The sequence below is a fragment of the Puntigrus tetrazona genome, chromosome 24, assembly GCF_018831695.1.
Source record: "Puntigrus tetrazona isolate hp1 chromosome 24, ASM1883169v1, whole genome shotgun sequence".
In the NCBI taxonomy this organism is placed as follows: Eukaryota; Metazoa; Chordata; class Actinopteri; order Cypriniformes; family Cyprinidae; genus Puntigrus; species Puntigrus tetrazona.
The window spans coordinates 1303572-1319989 of record NC_056722.1 but is presented as its reverse complement, the minus strand read 5'-3'; the positions used below and the strand labels follow the sequence as shown (position 1 = coordinate 1319989).

Here is a 16418-nt window from a genome sequence, read left to right as displayed (position 1 = left end):
AGGCCTAATGCTGTCAGGTAGCGCTCTCTTTCTATGTGCCCTCGGGATATGCATGCTGCTCCATGACGCTAGTAGAATCTAATCTGTGCTGATAGTATAACGACATCTGCAGGTCTGATTGCACAGGAGAGATTTGCAGATGATGGTATTATAAAGTGAAAGTAGGAGAAGGCCAGACTGGAGGGCAAAAGCGGCGTGGTAAAGACGTAAGGTGATATGAAAAGAAACTTAACGGCGTCGATAACAAAACACAGGTGTGCCTCAGGTGCAGCTTCAATGTCTTAGAGTCCTACCTGGTTAATAGGGCGCAGCTAGTCATCTGGAAAGAGTGACTCACGTACTCTCAGCACTGGGGTGCCACAAGGATCGGTGTTTGGACCCCTACAACGCTGCACTGTCACAAAGGCATTGCATAGAAACATAGATGTGAATTTAAATGCAAAATTGCTATTATATGAATTTTAATTATGCAGGTATTTTTCTTACTTTAAGGTTATGTTTATACCAGGAAACCACTTTAAAATATTACCATTGAATATGCAATTTTGGGCAAACAGTGATGCGAATAAGGCCGTTATTAATAAACGGCGTTATTTTTTCCAGTTACGTTATCGTTACTATAATTTATTGTTGGCTCAGATTTTTTCAGTTTTCTCCCCTTTTTTACAGAAACGTTAAATGACAAACAATATCTTAAGCAGTCCTAAGCTCGGGCAACAACTGTACATTCATAGTTATTCTAATTACTAAAACTCTATCATCTTGTAATTTTAAATTAGCACAATATCATATTATGATGCTATAAAAAATACTATGGTGATTGTATTCCCACAGAGACAATATATTTAATTTTGATAGATTTCTCTCACATTGTCCCATAAAACATTAAAATAGTGTAAGTATTGTACAATGTTTTGTAGTAATATACTCTATTTCGTATCCTTTTCATTCAACATATTAATATTTTGGACATCAAGTTATTTGTGATATTTGAATAGTTAGTTTTACTTTCTCAGTTACTATTTGTGAGAAGTAACAAGTAACTATAACTAATTACTTTTTTAAAAGTAACATGCCCAACACTGTGGGCAAAATACTAACAAACCAAGAAAGTTTGTTCTGTTTAAGCAACTTAATTTTAAAAAATGTATATAAAAAAACTAAATTAAACAAAATCAAAAATGAATGTTTTGTAATATAGAAAAATGCAAAAAACATTTTGTCATAGAAAAAAAATTGTACAACGACTGCCATATCAACGTACACTGTTTTTTACTTTATTACGTCACTTAAGATAATTCCATTGTACATACCCAGAGAGCATGCTATTTTTAGTTGAAAAAGTAAGTATCGGTTGCCAATCAGTTTTCATTGTTTAGTCAACATTCACTGTTTTGTTGGTTATTCTGAATGTTCAGCAAAACATGTAACAATAAAACACTCATACAACATTGAAATAAGGTTGATTCGACATGTACCCCCGACCCATTCAGTTAAAATCATAAAATGTTAAAACTTGGTTGGAGAAATCACATAGGTCGGTTCTGCAAAAATGTCTTTTAATTAAACCATTTTGCACACTTGATGTAAAATGTCACACTAAAGTTGTAATTTTTCATATTTAAAATCATTGAATACATTTGTTAAAATTTGAGCAATGTTTCCGTCAGCGAGCAACCAGGTGAGACACGAGGCCCACGCCTGGTTTAAAGTATCCATATAGAAATGTGTTACTCATTCTCAATAGAAATAAAGATGCAAAAAATGCTTAAAAAGTTGGTTTCAATCAGTATTGAGTGAAACAGTTCTTTAAAGATTCAGACTGAATGCAAACTGAATTCTCACCAGCTAGAAAAAAATACACACGCGTGTGATATCATTACATTACATAACAAAACGTTGAGGAAATCTAATATTGTAGCGTTTGCCAGTGCTACTGTGGTATTCAATCGATAAAATAACTTCACTACTGAATCCGATGCTTCAATAACAGGCTGCCATTGACACACACTGTATCTGACAGCAGACAGAAAGGTGAACATGTCACCAGGTGTATTTAAGGAGACGACCTGTTTGTCCTTGAGAACCTGCGCCGCTCGATGTGATTTATTGTGCGATACTGTTGTGCTTTTCAATATTGTTCAAAAGCAAGGCACTGATTACCTCTCCGAGTTCCTCTGCGGTCTCCTGTCAGCCCTTCACTCACCACCCCTGCGGGCTAAGGCCTCTTTAATTGGTTTTGAAAGGATTGTGCACCCTTTCATCAGTGATATACTTCGTAATGTTGAGGGCCGGAGTGCTTAAATTCAGCTAACTCGGTTCTGAGAGAGATTCAGAACGCTCCCAGTGTGGAAATTACGGCAGGAAAAGAGAAACCGGCCGTTGACCCCCGAAATAATTAAATAAACTGGATCTGGCTTCAAAGAAACGTTAATTTGAGTCATAAAATCTGCCGTTTTCCCTAATTTTGTATCTCTTGTTTACAGGCTCAGCACCGTCTACTCCTCCTGGCGCGGATCAACAGATCCTGCAGTTTTATAAAAGGTTTGTGTGGGTTCCAGTGTGACATTATTTAATACTCTGTCTCTCAGTCTACAGTAATGGTTCAGTAAATGTGAAAAATCTCCGCAATATTCTGGGCTGTAATGGAGTACCTTTCTTCTTTCAGCTACTTAAACTTCTCACACCTGAGAGCGACCATTTCGGTCTTTCACTCAGGAGACCGTCCAATCTCTTCCATGAACCCCCATCACCGCTGTACTAGTGTTAAAACGCCCCTATTACGGACATTCGAAAATTATCTTCGCACGGCGTAGCTCTAAATAAAAACGTTTTAAATCCGAAAGTGCGCCGCGTATAAAGTCAGAAGAAAGAGTCGATGGCGAATCACTGAAACGAGTCGTTTTTTAAAACGAATCCCAAGCCGTTTCACGTTGACGTCGACATGAAACATTAGGATATTGCCCGCCGACTTCTCAGTTTTTTCCGCGTTGGTCTGAATGAAAACGCTAATTCATTCTTTGCCACTAGGTGCTGCTTTTAGAGCGTTAAAAAATAATTGTACGTTACAAGAAAATGAAACTGTTTTTGACTTGCATGCATGTCAACCTGTTTTGGGACTCCCAAAAGCAAAACATAAACTTTTCATAACCCATAATAGGGGCACTTTAACCTCATATATAATAAATGGGTTATATTTTTGACCACCGGCATTTATACTGCAAATCACATTTTTATTAATACAAAAATAATACTAGGTTGGGAAAACATAGAAAATGAAAAAATATGAGTAGCGAAGAAAAACATAAAAATATAATTTAATTAATAATGGATATTATTCGTCTAATCAAAGCGTTGCACCGATTGTAGTTGAAACACACTTGCAAACAGTTCCCTCTTCTGGTGACAGAGCGTCACTTCAGCGGACAGAGACTGATGATATCAGCCAGAAGGACTTCAGTGATGAGCGCCAGACGTCCATGATGGATGGCTGCACCCACCGGAGCATATTGCTGCCCTTAGAGAGAAAATGTCCGTGCTGAACACCGAGCCTAACACCATTGAGAACTGCTATATTTGTCTCGAAACACTGTGCTAAGAACAGCATATGAAATGTCACCCTCATCCGTATCGAATGAGGAGGAAGATACAGAGCAGGAGCGCAAAGCTCAAGCAAAGAATGAAACAAAATAAGTCTTTTTAGGAAGAGTATGCACGACTGCAACGACTTTAAAACTATATGTTTTTTTTACTTTTAAGTTCTTATGCAGTTCATGGAATAAGGGAAGTCAGCTTAAAAACACCTTGATAAGTGCAGTTTTCTTTTTTTGTACTTACTAAAGTAAGACATATTAAAGCTTGTGATTTTGCTGTAGAGGGCGGGACATTGTCGTTCTATAGAGCATTTGATTGGACAGAGGAAAAGTGTGTTTGTGCGTGTTTGAAAGAAGTCTCTTATGCTCACCAATATCTGCTTGCTTTTGAGCAACTGAATGTATCCCTGAATGTATTTATTTCTTCGAATAAAATGAGTCAGCAGTAATTCTGCTTCTGGGAAAGTGTATGTTGGTTAAAGGTTTAATTGTGAGCCTGGAGCAAAAAAAGTCATAAGTAGCATGGGTATATTTATAGCAATATCCAATAATACATAGTATTTTATAGTTTATAATATAATATAATATAATTAGTTTTTTTTTTAATGCTAAAGCTCATTAAGATATTAAGTAAAGATCATGTTCCATGAAGATTCTTTGTAAATTTCCTTCTGTAAATATATTAAAACCTACTTTTTGATTGCAACATGCATAGATGGGAACTTAATTTAGACCATTTTAAAGGTGATTTTCTCAATATTTAGATTTTTTTGGCCCCTCAGATCCCATATATTCAAAAAACTGTATCTCGGTCAAATATTAGCTTATCATAACAAACCATACATCAATGACGTATGAAGCTTATTTATTCGGCTTTCATATGATGTACAAAAAATTGTCTAAAAATTATGGTTTTGTGGTACGGGGTCAGATTTTTTTTTACTTTTCAGAGATTACATAAGCCACAAAAATTCTATATAGACGTTTGTATATAAAAAATATGAAGTTGTCTTCATGCTAGTAGACGGTGCAGTTAGCAGATGAGCGCTGGGTGCACAGGAAGTCACTGGTGATCTCTTTGTATCCCGGAGCTTCAGTAAGCCCACTTCCTGCACACAGACAATAAACCTCAGGAGCTGGTTTTGTCTTCACATTAACGGCATTTCATCGTTGTTTTACCTTCCATCAAGTTGTAGAGGTTGCAGTAGTTGGTGCCGTGATCCGTGACAGCATACCAGGTCTCTGACACTGACATGGCCTGGGGAACAGATCGATCAGAAGTGATATTCTTATAAAGCATGTTAAACTTAGGCCATCGTTGGCGCGCAAACACTTACAGACACGTGGCAGTGTGTGAAAAATCCGAAGGAGACGAGTCTGAAGTTGATGTCGTCAACGTATTTCTTTACTGGAGTTGTGTGTTTGGCTGATATGAAGTGCACAGACGCGGACTGCAACTGTGAGAGAAAGAGCAGAATAGTCACATCGTTTAAACTGATGGTATGCTTTTCATCAAATCACGCACCTTGTAGAGACATTTCTCTCCTCCCGTGGCACAGGTCGAAACTGTCCTCCACTTTTTAATCTGTGAGACCAGAGCTTCATACACACTTCTGCAAGGGAGACTGAAATACCTGGGCAAAGCCAAACACAAGTTCTTAATCAACTGTGTTACAGCTGAAACATTCTGCCATCTAGTGGAAGCAGAAGCTATTGCACTGGCTACTTAAAACTGCCTTTTCCCAAACTACACATCCGCTTTATAATTCTATAGATCTACAGCATTGATGATAAATGAAACAATAAATAACAACAAAATAATAACAATAAAACTATAAAACCGGCCTAGGTGTTTTCTCCTAAATCTAATTTTAAATGAATGTATACAATGAATACTTATCAAGTAACATTAACATTAAACAACGTATAAACATCACAATCATATATATTTTAAATAGTGGAAAATGATCAAAGAAAAATCATGAGTAAACAATTAATATTCTGAATGGAAATTTTCTTCTACAAACAAAAGTTTAAACTTAAAGATTTACTTTTTTCCTTTTTTTCAAATTCATAACATTTATTCAAAACCTCATAATTGTTTTTTTAAGCAGTCGAGTGTTAGTATATATTAGTATTTGTATCTGTCCATATTTAACATATAGCATTTTATGTATGTATGTATATATATATATATATATATATATATATATATATATATATATATATATATATATATATACACACAGTATATATATATATATATATATATATATACACAGTATATATATATATATATATACAGTATATATATATATATATATATATATATATATATATATATATATATATATATATATATATATATTTTTTGTCATGTACATATGTGTAGTTTTAATCATTTTTTTGCTTTAGTACATTGTTAAACTAACCTTTAAAACTTTAACCAATTTATTTAATTTATCTTTTTTTTTTTTTTACTTTTTATTTTTACTTTTTTTTTTTATTTTTAGTAGCAAAAATACTTTCACGTGGTTTTAGATTTCGTTTAGTTATAACAACCCTGAAACAAACAAACATGCACAAACACTATATACATTCACACAGACACTTTATAATTATAACATAAACAAACAACACTGAATTATTTCAGTTTCATCTCAAACTCAACTTTAAACTCTGTTCTCAAATCTAACGCTAATTTTTTTTAAAAAAGTAACACGAACGGGTGTTTTACCACTCGACTTTGCACTGCGCATGAAGAGGTCCAGCGGAGCAGAACTCAGATGTTCCCAATGTCACCAAACCAATAAAGAGCAAGTCAGAGAAATGCATGATCGTTCTCAGTCCAGTTCAGTCAGAGCTGAAAGTTTTCCAGAGGTCTTTACAGGACAGAGGCAGGAATCATAGGATGGTCATGAGTGAGGCTGCGAGGGAAATTGACAAATTTAATTAGAACATCAACCGAAGTCTCAAAAAAGAAACAGGCCTACAGGGCGCGTGAACGCTGAGCTCAGTGTGAAGTAAAAATGAGGAGGATTTTAAAGGGAGTTTTCAGACATAGAATTAAAGTCACTCTTTCCCTGATGTCCCTTCCCCCCCGAGGACAAAAATTACTCTTATTCTTAACAGTCCTATTTTAATCGAGGATCAGAAACTAGAACAAACATTAGGGATTTGGAAAAAAAACAAAGCTGGTGATTTTTTTGTAGGACAGTCTTTCCGACTAACTTTCATTTAATGCTCTTTAAAATATCTTTAATAACCGCTGCTACGGGCCCCCAAACCACTGCAATGCACAAACTGTACACTAATGTCCTTCAGCAAGTCGTGCGGTGTTCCTTTGACCTCCACGCGCGCTCCTCCGGGATGTTCTGCAGCTTCGCTCGTCTCACGCCGGGGTCAGGAGCAACGCGCTGCATCTGCAGGCCTGAAGCTGCTGCCCTGCTGTTGCGCAGAAGTTGAAGAAGAAGAAGAAGAAGAGGGGTAAACACAGCGGTGTCAACTCAACGGAGGACTGGGGGAAAGAGAGAAGACGCTATTTTTGGAGAAATTGACACGTTGTCGTCAGCGTGCTCTTCCTGCTGGCTCTCTCTCGGTCCACACTCTGCCAAAGATAGGACCTTAAGGTATCATTTTGACACAAAGTCAAGCAGTAAATGTCACAGTCTACTTCTACTTTATAGTCCCTAATTTATAGTGTCTGTCTGTCTATCTATCTATCTATCTATCTATCTATCTATCTATCTATCTATCTATCTATCTATCTATCTATCTATCTATCTATCTATCTATCTATCTATCTATCTATCTATCTATCTATCTATCTATCTATCTATCTATCTATCTATCTATCTATCTACCTATCTATCTAAATTAAAATTGAAATTAAACCTAAACCCCTTTTGTGTAGAGGCATTGAGATGTAGTGAAATGCGTGATTATCATCAGGTCTTTCCAGTAATCTGCTGTAGAGCTTATAATAGCAGGGTTTTTCATTTTAATGAATTGCTTCAATCCCTCTTACGTGAAAATGTCATCAGCGTTTGGCTGAAAGGGTTTTGTCACTGTGCATTGCTCTTTCATTGTTCACCTGTGATGTGCAAAAAAAAAACTATATATATATATATATATATATATATATATATATATATATATATATATATATATATATGCAATTTATTTATATATACTGTATATACTTAGTTTGCTTGCTAAAAAAGATAACAGTTTTTTTTACAATTTTTTTTTTTTTATTATGTTATCATGTTTTATTTTGTTATTTTGTTTAGCTATTTTTTTTTTTTTAGCTTAATCAAAATAACTCAACTGCAGTTTGATTGAGATTATCTGGAATGCACAATGAAAAAACATGATTTTTGGAAATTGGTTAAAAACATTATCTGTTTTTGCAAATTAACTTATATATATGTGTGTGGATCAAAAAAGTTCTATAGTTCTTCAAAGTTGTCCTATAAGTCAAGAACGTATTTTGGTTTTAGGAAAACTTTGATGAAAGGTTTTGATCCACTTCAAATGTTGAGTACTGAATTAATATGTATATATCTTTATTTTTTTCTAAATAACCATTTTATTTATTTATATTGCTGGTAATCAACTGTTTTTTTCCCCCCAAGGTATTTTATGAAACATAACCTACATTAAAAAGGGTACAAAACTGGTTTATTTCCCCAAATGCATATTAAGTATTTAAATATTGTTAAATAAACAATGGTATGAGAAGAGGTTGTGAATTATTTATCACATCATAACAAAAATAAGTAGTTTTCAGTGGCTTCGCTATCAAACTCAGCATCTTGGCATATATAAACAGTATCTCAACATATCCTGCTCAGTGGTGGTGCTTTAATATTACCTATAATATTGAGTTACCAGCCTAGATCAACCCAGAGGTGATTCCTGCTGCAGAGACAGAGACGTGCTGCAGCACTCCAACATGTAAGAGCATAGAAGCAGAACAAACAAGAGAGGCAGATTATCATGAGCTCGTTTATGATGACCGGAAGATGTAGCGGCCCGGAAGCTATTAATAAATAGTCAAAAACAAACCGGTCTATTTCATAATTCTGCTATTTTATTTCTTACCTGGGTATATTTCATACAACGGCTGTTTAACGGCATTAGTTTATTTTTAAGGATTAAATCATTGTTCATGACGACACTTGTCACGTTGCAACTGTTGTTTTTCTCACCGCCGTTCAGGATGAACCAACCACGTTCCTTCGTGATTAAAGAACGAATGCTTCGCAAAATTTGTTTGTTAAAGATTATTAAAACTTATTTCCATTTGTATGTCGGGGTAATTACCAACGGAATGTATAGATTAAAACAATTATACTGTTACCTGCACGCATTTTCCACTGGAATGAAAAACGCTCCAGAATTTTACATTTGATTCGACGAAGAATTGACTTTTTGAGCCTCCGCGCGCCCCCTGGCGGAATATAGCAGCTATTGACGGAACTTCTGCCGCCCAATGAAGAGATTCGCCGTTTGTCCGTGTGTGACTGTAGCGTGGGTCAGTGCAAATCAAACGGACAGAGGGCGGGGAAACAGTCGCCGGTGAGGAACAGACACATCTCACCCGCTTGCTCGATGGTGCCTCGGCAGATTCCATTACAGGTAACGTTATAACCTTGAAATGTTTTTGGCAAATGCATATACATCGGGTACGTCATGCTCTGTTCTACCATCATCCTGCGTGATTTACACAGCAGCCTGCCCCCGGTATTATATAAATATATAGGCTAGATGCTGTTTCTGTTCTTCTTCTGTAATAATGACATATGATATATATATATCAAGAGGAGCAAACAATCACATTTGGTACTCTAGCAGGTCACACAGCTTGTTTGAGGTTTTTAAAGTCATGGCATTACAGAAGACATCATTTCTATTCTATTCTATTCTATTCTATTCTATTCTATTCTATTCTATTCTATTCTATTCTGTATTCATTGTTGGGACACCTTTTTACATTTTAAAACAGTCCTCTTTTTTATGAAGAAACCCTACATGCATCCAACCTGTGGATCTTAATTTTTTTTTTTAAATAACGAAGCCGTTCTATGTAATCTTGTTATTGTTTAGGCTATATGGTTAATATTGAAGTACTGGCCTATTGGAATTTTTTTTAATGTATTATTATTTGTTATTTTAGTAACAATCAGGCCACCTTTATTCTCAATACTATAAAGCGCCCAGATTGATTAGTTGTTTAAATTGTCATTATTCTCAATGAAGACTGTCATAAGATCCTCTTAAGTGTAAAACAATGAAAATCCAGACGCTATCCGGACACATTTCTACAAAATAAATGAAATAAAGTCATTTATATGCTGTAAAATATACTGTATATTGTGCTGTCAAACGTCAAAATAAATGTTTCTGTTAATATAAAATATATGTGTGCGCTGTGTATATTTATTTTTTAGATATAAATACAAACACATGCATGTAGATATTTAAGAAAAATATGTTATTTTTATATATTAAATATATTTATGTATAATCTAAAATATAAGAATAAAAAAAACAATGGATATGCATCTAAATATTTTCAAAACATATATTGCATGTGTATTTATATATACATAATAAATATGCACAATACACATATTTTATGTATTATAATTGTTTGACAGCATATATATATATATATATATATATATATATATATATATATATATATATATATATATATATATATATATATATATATATGTGTGTGTGTGTGTGTGTGTGTGTGTGTGTGTATGTGTATGTATATTGCACTTGTCTTTTTTTTCTTATTTTGTAAAAATATGTCCAGGAAGGATGCTTCCATTGATATTTAATCTCAAAATGAAATATTACTTCTCGACCATTTTAAAAAGACGATTTTTAACAAAGCATTATTCCATTAGCGTCTTAAGATCCAGTGCGAGGTGCTTCGGGCCTGAAAATGGACTCTATTTCCCTGCTGGGCAGCAGCCCGGCCAGCACCAAAGTCTGCTTCCTACCAAACGGCCTGAAGAACGGCTCCAGAGAGGGATCGGGCAAGCCCACGGTCGGCATCATCGGTTCAGGAGACTTCTCCAAGAGCCTGACCCTGCGTCTGCTCCGCAGCGGCTTTCACGTGGTGGTGGGGAGCCGGCAGCCCAAGAGAGCGGCCGAGTCGTTCCCGCACGTGGTAGACGTGACCCATCACGAGGACGCAGTGGGGAAGGCCAACATCGTGTTCCTGGCCATCCGCAGAGAGCACTATTCCTCCCTCTGGGACATCAAACACCTGCTGGCTGGAAAAATACTGGTGGACGTCAGCAACAACAGACGGGTCAACCAGTATCCAGAATCGAACGCCGAATACCTGGCCTCCCTGTTCCCAGAATCCACTGTGGTCAAAGGCTTCAACGTGATCTCGTCCTGGGCCATGCAGTCGGGCCCCAGAGACTCCAGCCGACAGGTACGTTGTGACGCAAGGTCTGGGAAAGTCAAATCAGCCAAATAATCTGACTTAGCAAGCTTCGGGCCAATCAAAACACAGTCCAGAACGTTTGTGTTGAGAGGTTTTGGCAGAGCTTCAGAACCGTCTGTGCAAGGTGTATCGACCCGGATTCAATCGCCGTCAATAGCTGTGCTATTTAAGTATTATTTCTGTATTATAGTATTTATTCATATTTTGAAGTTACTTTTTTATGCTTTTTATTTTACAATTTTAGTTTCGTGCTTTTGTAATTATTACCGTTATTATTTAAAATATTTATGTTCAGTTTTAATCCATGTTTATTTCATAGTTCTAATTGAGTAGGCCTACTAAAAATATTTATTAATATTTTGAAGTAGCTTATTTATTGTTTTCTTTTTTAGTTATTCTGTTGTGCGTTTGTAGTTCTTATTATTTAAAATATTTCTAGCAAGCTTTAATTTATTTTTTATTTCAGGTATATTAGTAGTAATGTCAGTACTTATTCATTAATATTATGAAGTAGCTGTTTTCATTTTTCATTTGTGTTTTAGTTCTGTTATGTTACTGCAATTATTAAAATAAACATTTCTAGTCAGATTACATTTTTTATGTGTATTACTTAAACTTATAAATCTAGTTTTCATTTTTCATTTGTATTTTGCTATGTGCTTTAATAATTTTAGATATTTTGTGCATTTATTTTCAGCTTTAATGTTGTTTCAGTTTTATTTTTTATACATAAATATTAGTATTTTGAAGTAGCTTTAATTTTTGTTTTCATTTTTTGATTTAGTTTTACTTATAAAGTTACTTTTAATTTAGTTTTCATTTTTTGTTTTACCAATTCTGTTACATGCTTTTTGTAATTTTGCTTATTTAAAAAAAAAAAAAAGATTTCTGTTCAGCTTTATTATTATTATTATTTAGCTTTATTTTCTAAATGTTTAGTAGTTAAATTTGTTTCACTTAGTTAAAAATATATATTATATAATATTTCTTATTTTAATTTAAGTTTTTCAGCTAATACGTATTTTTTATTTTAGGTTTATTTCAGTTAACCAAAAAATATTGGACAACACAGATCTATACTGCTTTATAACTATTTGATTTAATTATTTAATAAAAATATTTGTAAACATATTTAAATATAATGACACTTTTTACTAAAGAACACATATATACAGTGTTTTACTGCTCTATAACTGCAGTATAGGCAGTATATAAAATAAAAAATATATATAATGAAAATAAAATGTGACGTAGAGTTCAAGAAATGAGGAAGATGAATATGTCTCCTGGTATTATCCATGGCTCTTCCAACCAGCAGGGAAAGAAAAAGCCTTACTTTCTGTGAGCAGCTGATTAGAATGATGAACAGATGAGCCGTCTTCTTTGGAAACTCTGTGAGCTGAAAGTGGAAAAGATTTTATTAACACAATGAAAGATCCATTACAGCCATGCCGTAAACTTGCTTTTATCTCACAGTCTAATTTTAAAACCTTATAAACCCGGTGAATTAATTCCACTCTAGTTATGGCTTCTAGGGAATTGCTCCTACTGTAACCGATCATACATACATACATATATATATATACACACACACATATATGGCTTGTGATCTCTTTCTACAGGTCTATATTTGCAGTAATTCAGTGGACGCTCGACAGCAGCTCATTGAAATGGCCCGTCAGCTCACTTTCATCCCCGTGGACATGGGTGCGCTCTCCTCGGCCCGAGAGATCGAGAATATGCCGCTGCATCTCTTCACCGCCTGGAAGGGACCCGTTCTGACCGCGGTGGCCTTGTCCATCTTCTTTTTCGCTTACTCGTTCGTGCGGGACATTATCCATCCTTACATGAAAACCAGGCAGAGCTTTTTCTACAAGATTCCTCTGGAAATCGTGAACAGGACGCTGCCTGTGGTGGCTATCGTTCTGCTAGCGCTGGTGTATTTAGCGGGACAGCTTGCCGCCGTGTACCAGCTCATCTACGGGACGAAGTACCGCCGCTTCCCGCCCTGGCTGGAGGGATGGCTGGAGAGCCGCAAACAGCTGGGCTTGCTGAGCTTCTTCTTTGGCTGCATTCACGTGCTGTACAGCCTCTGCCTGCCCATGAGACGCTCGGAGAGATACCTGATGCTCAACATGGCCTATCAGCAGGTCTGTGTGTGTTTCACAACAGTCACCTACAGCAGGTCCACCGAGGGGGAAGGGGTTTCGTGTTGGTCGTACTTTTATTCTGAAATGTATATTTTGTGGATGTGGCTAATAGTACCACAATAACAATAATAATAGTTTTATATACAATATAAAAATATATGAATACGTACATAAAGACATAAAGATGATAATTATATTAATAGAAACTATATTAACTGTATCAGTTATTTTATCATTAATTGTAATAATTACTGTGATCATAGTAAATGCATAACTACATACATAAATAATTATAATAATCATCAATAAATATTTAGAAAATACTGATAAACAATTATTTATCTAATTATTATTTAAAATATTTTTTCTCATAAATACATTAACTGAAATATTGCTGTTATTATGTTTCCAGTTTATTAATAATAAATATTTTAGCAATTTCTGTTTTTGTAGTTGAGATTCTGATTTATTTAGATTATAAGCATTATATCAGCCTGTCATCCATAATAAATAATAATAATAGTAAATAAAATATAAAATAAACATATAAATGTTCAGATACATAGAGATACAATGATATTAAAAGAAACATTATTACTATTATTAATTATAATCATAATAAACATAAAAAGTAAATAAATACATGAATATATAGATTATTAATAATGATAATTATCATATGTAAATATACAAATACATACTAATACAAAAAATTATATATATATATATATATATATATATATATATATATAAAAAATGAATAACTAATAATAATACAATTATTATCATTATTATTACAGTTATTAATAATATATATTTTAGCAATTAGAATTGCTGTAGTTATGTAATAATAATACAAATATGCACCAAATAACATACATAAGTGTACATTTAAAATAATTATGAATGTAAAATGGATTTTTAATTATTTTTATTATAATTTCATATTATACATATAGTAGCATGAATGTAAAAAAAAACAAAAAAAACATCATATAAACTTTTTTCTTCATCGTATAAAGTTTTTTCTTTCTCTATAGGTGCACGCCAACATAGAGAACTCATGGAACGAAGAGGAAGTGTGGAGAGTGGAGATGTACGTTTCCTTTGGCATCATGGGTTTAGGGCTCCTCTCTCTATTAGCTGTCACTTCCATTCCGTCGGTGCACAACGCACTCAACTGGCGAGAGTTTAGCTTCATCCAGGTAAGACAATCTCCGTCCTCCAATCTCGCGGCTTCAGTGTTCTTTTGTCCTTAGACAAATAAGCTGTCAAACGGGCGTCTATATCCTGTCAGTCCACTCTAGGCTACATCGCCCTGCTCATTACCACGTTCCACGCTCTGCTCTTCGGCTGGCAGCGGGCGTTTCTGGAGGAGTCTTATCGCTTCTACATGCCGCCCAATTTTGTCCTGGCCCTGGTTCTGCCCGTCACGGTGATAATCGGAAAAGTGGTGTTGCTGCTTCCCTGCGTGAGCCGGAAGCTGAAGCGGATCAGGCGTGGATTAGACTCCAATCAGAGCCGCACCAACCACGAGAGACCAGCTGCCCACGTTTCACCTGAGAGGGTCACCATCATGTAACCGCACCGCAGTTTTTCATGTCACAGTAACGCTAAACTCTCAGCCTTTCGTTTCTAATCATGCATATAACACCTGGCCAGCATACAGCCTGTCTATAAGTTGACATTTCAGCTGCTTTATTGGACTTCATGTCATGTTTTCTTTACGAGTAGGAGTTGAGTCAGACCTGTAATGGTCACGTGACCTCATTGCCCCTGTCATGTGACCGGACGAGCCTTATTGCATACCCAACTTCATTAAAAACAATGTTATTTACGCACACTCTACTGTTCACAAATTTGGGGTCAGCAGGATATAATACGTTTTTTAATGTTTCATTTTTAATGCTCACCAAGGCTGCTTTTATTTGATTAAAAATGCTGTAAAATTGAAAAATATTATTAGAATTTAAAATAAGTGCTATTTATTTGAATATATGTTGACATGTAATTCATTCCTGTGACGCAAAGCTGAATTTTCAGCATCATTCCTCCGGTCTTCAGTGCCATACGACGCTAATGCGCTGCAAAAGAAACATTTCTTCTTATTATTAATGAAAATTGTTCTGTTGCTTAATTTGTGGAAATGAGATTTTACATAAATGTCGTTACTCTCATTCTTTTATAAATGTAATGCATCCTCGACGAATACACTTTGTTGTTTGAAAAGTAAAATCTCACTGACCCCAAATTTGAACGCATATGAATGCGCAGTTCGATGAAATCTCATGCCAAAACTCTGGCTTATGTCTTTACGTCAACATGTAAAATTATCTTTGCAATCTTCCATCAACATGTAACTTTATCCGCACGGGAAATGTTTAAAGGTTATGGCCGAAATGGCACATAACTATAGCTTTGTGATCGAAACGCTCCTGACGTTCACATCCCGGGTTTCATTCTAGTATCCACTCATTTCCCAGTGGGACTCTCTGAAGTACTGCCCTGTTTCGCTAAGAAATATATCAAAGACGTTAAATGGGTTGTGAGTGTTATTTCATGTTGACTTGAGTATAATTGGAGCATTTTTTTGTTGCTTCGTGTGACAGACCGACGTTAGTATCGCACTGAATCTGTTTTAACATCTATGCTGGCAAAACGGCACCATGACGAGTTCATTCACTGGAAATGACCTGCACAGACTCGCAGCTTGACATCTCATGCTAACAGACAGCTCTTTTCTACACCGTTTCCTGTGAAACTGTTTTGTGTCACTTGTCTTGTTGCACCACGCTATCTGCCTCCAGTGTTGTTTGGTAGCAGTGTGAACACTCACTTGATGTTTGGAGTGAGTAACAATAAATACAAATGTATAGAATATCTCTCCAAGACATTCTTTATAGATATATAATTTGATCTGATTTTAGCTTCGCATACAAACAAATATTAATGTGGTCCCGTTGTATTATAAAATAAAATCACGGCACTCCATGTTTTAATTTAAAGAGTACAATAGAGATATTATTACAATTTAAAATAACTGTTTTCTATTTTAATATATTTTAAATAAAACTTCTTCCTATGATGCAAAGCTTAATTTTCAGCAGTCTTCCAGTCTTCAGATTTACATGATTCTTTAGAAATCATTCTAAATTAGCTGATTAAAAAAAAAATATATATATATATATATATATATAT

At 34.9% G+C, this 16418-nt stretch overlaps 2 protein-coding genes across 3 annotated transcripts; one reads left to right on the top strand and one right to left on the bottom strand.

The window, feature by feature from the left end:
• Positions 1 to 4441: 4441 nt before the first annotated feature.
• LOC122330073 lies at positions 4442 to 8605 on the bottom strand. Of its 2 annotated transcripts, XM_043226881.1 has the most exons (7): positions 8470 to 8605; positions 6903 to 7040; positions 6331 to 6520; positions 5119 to 5227; positions 4931 to 5050; positions 4773 to 4851; positions 4442 to 4702 (listed from the first exon to the last, which is right to left on the bottom strand). In XM_043226881.1, exons 3-7 carry the CDS (start codon positions 6426 to 6428, stop codon positions 4611 to 4613), a joined length of 498 nt encoding a protein of 165 aa, XP_043082816.1. In that variant the 5' UTR covers positions 6429 to 6520; positions 6903 to 7040; positions 8470 to 8605; the 3' UTR covers positions 4442 to 4610. The 2 variants fall into 2 exon arrangements, with proteins under 2 accessions (XP_043082816.1, XP_043082817.1); XM_043226882.1 differs by lacking the exon at positions 8470 to 8605 and having other exon boundaries at positions 6942 to 7311.
• Positions 8606 to 9078: 473 nt separating this feature from the next.
• steap2 (STEAP family member 2, metalloreductase) lies at positions 9079 to 16098 on the top strand. The gene is made up of 5 exons (XM_043225799.1): positions 9079 to 9236; positions 10520 to 11058; positions 12693 to 13220; positions 14261 to 14425; positions 14518 to 16098. Exons 2-5 carry the CDS (start codon positions 10558 to 10560, stop codon positions 14800 to 14802), a joined length of 1479 nt encoding a protein of 492 aa, XP_043081734.1. The 5' UTR covers positions 9079 to 9236; positions 10520 to 10557; the 3' UTR covers positions 14803 to 16098.
• Positions 16099 to 16418: the final 320 nt, after the last annotated feature.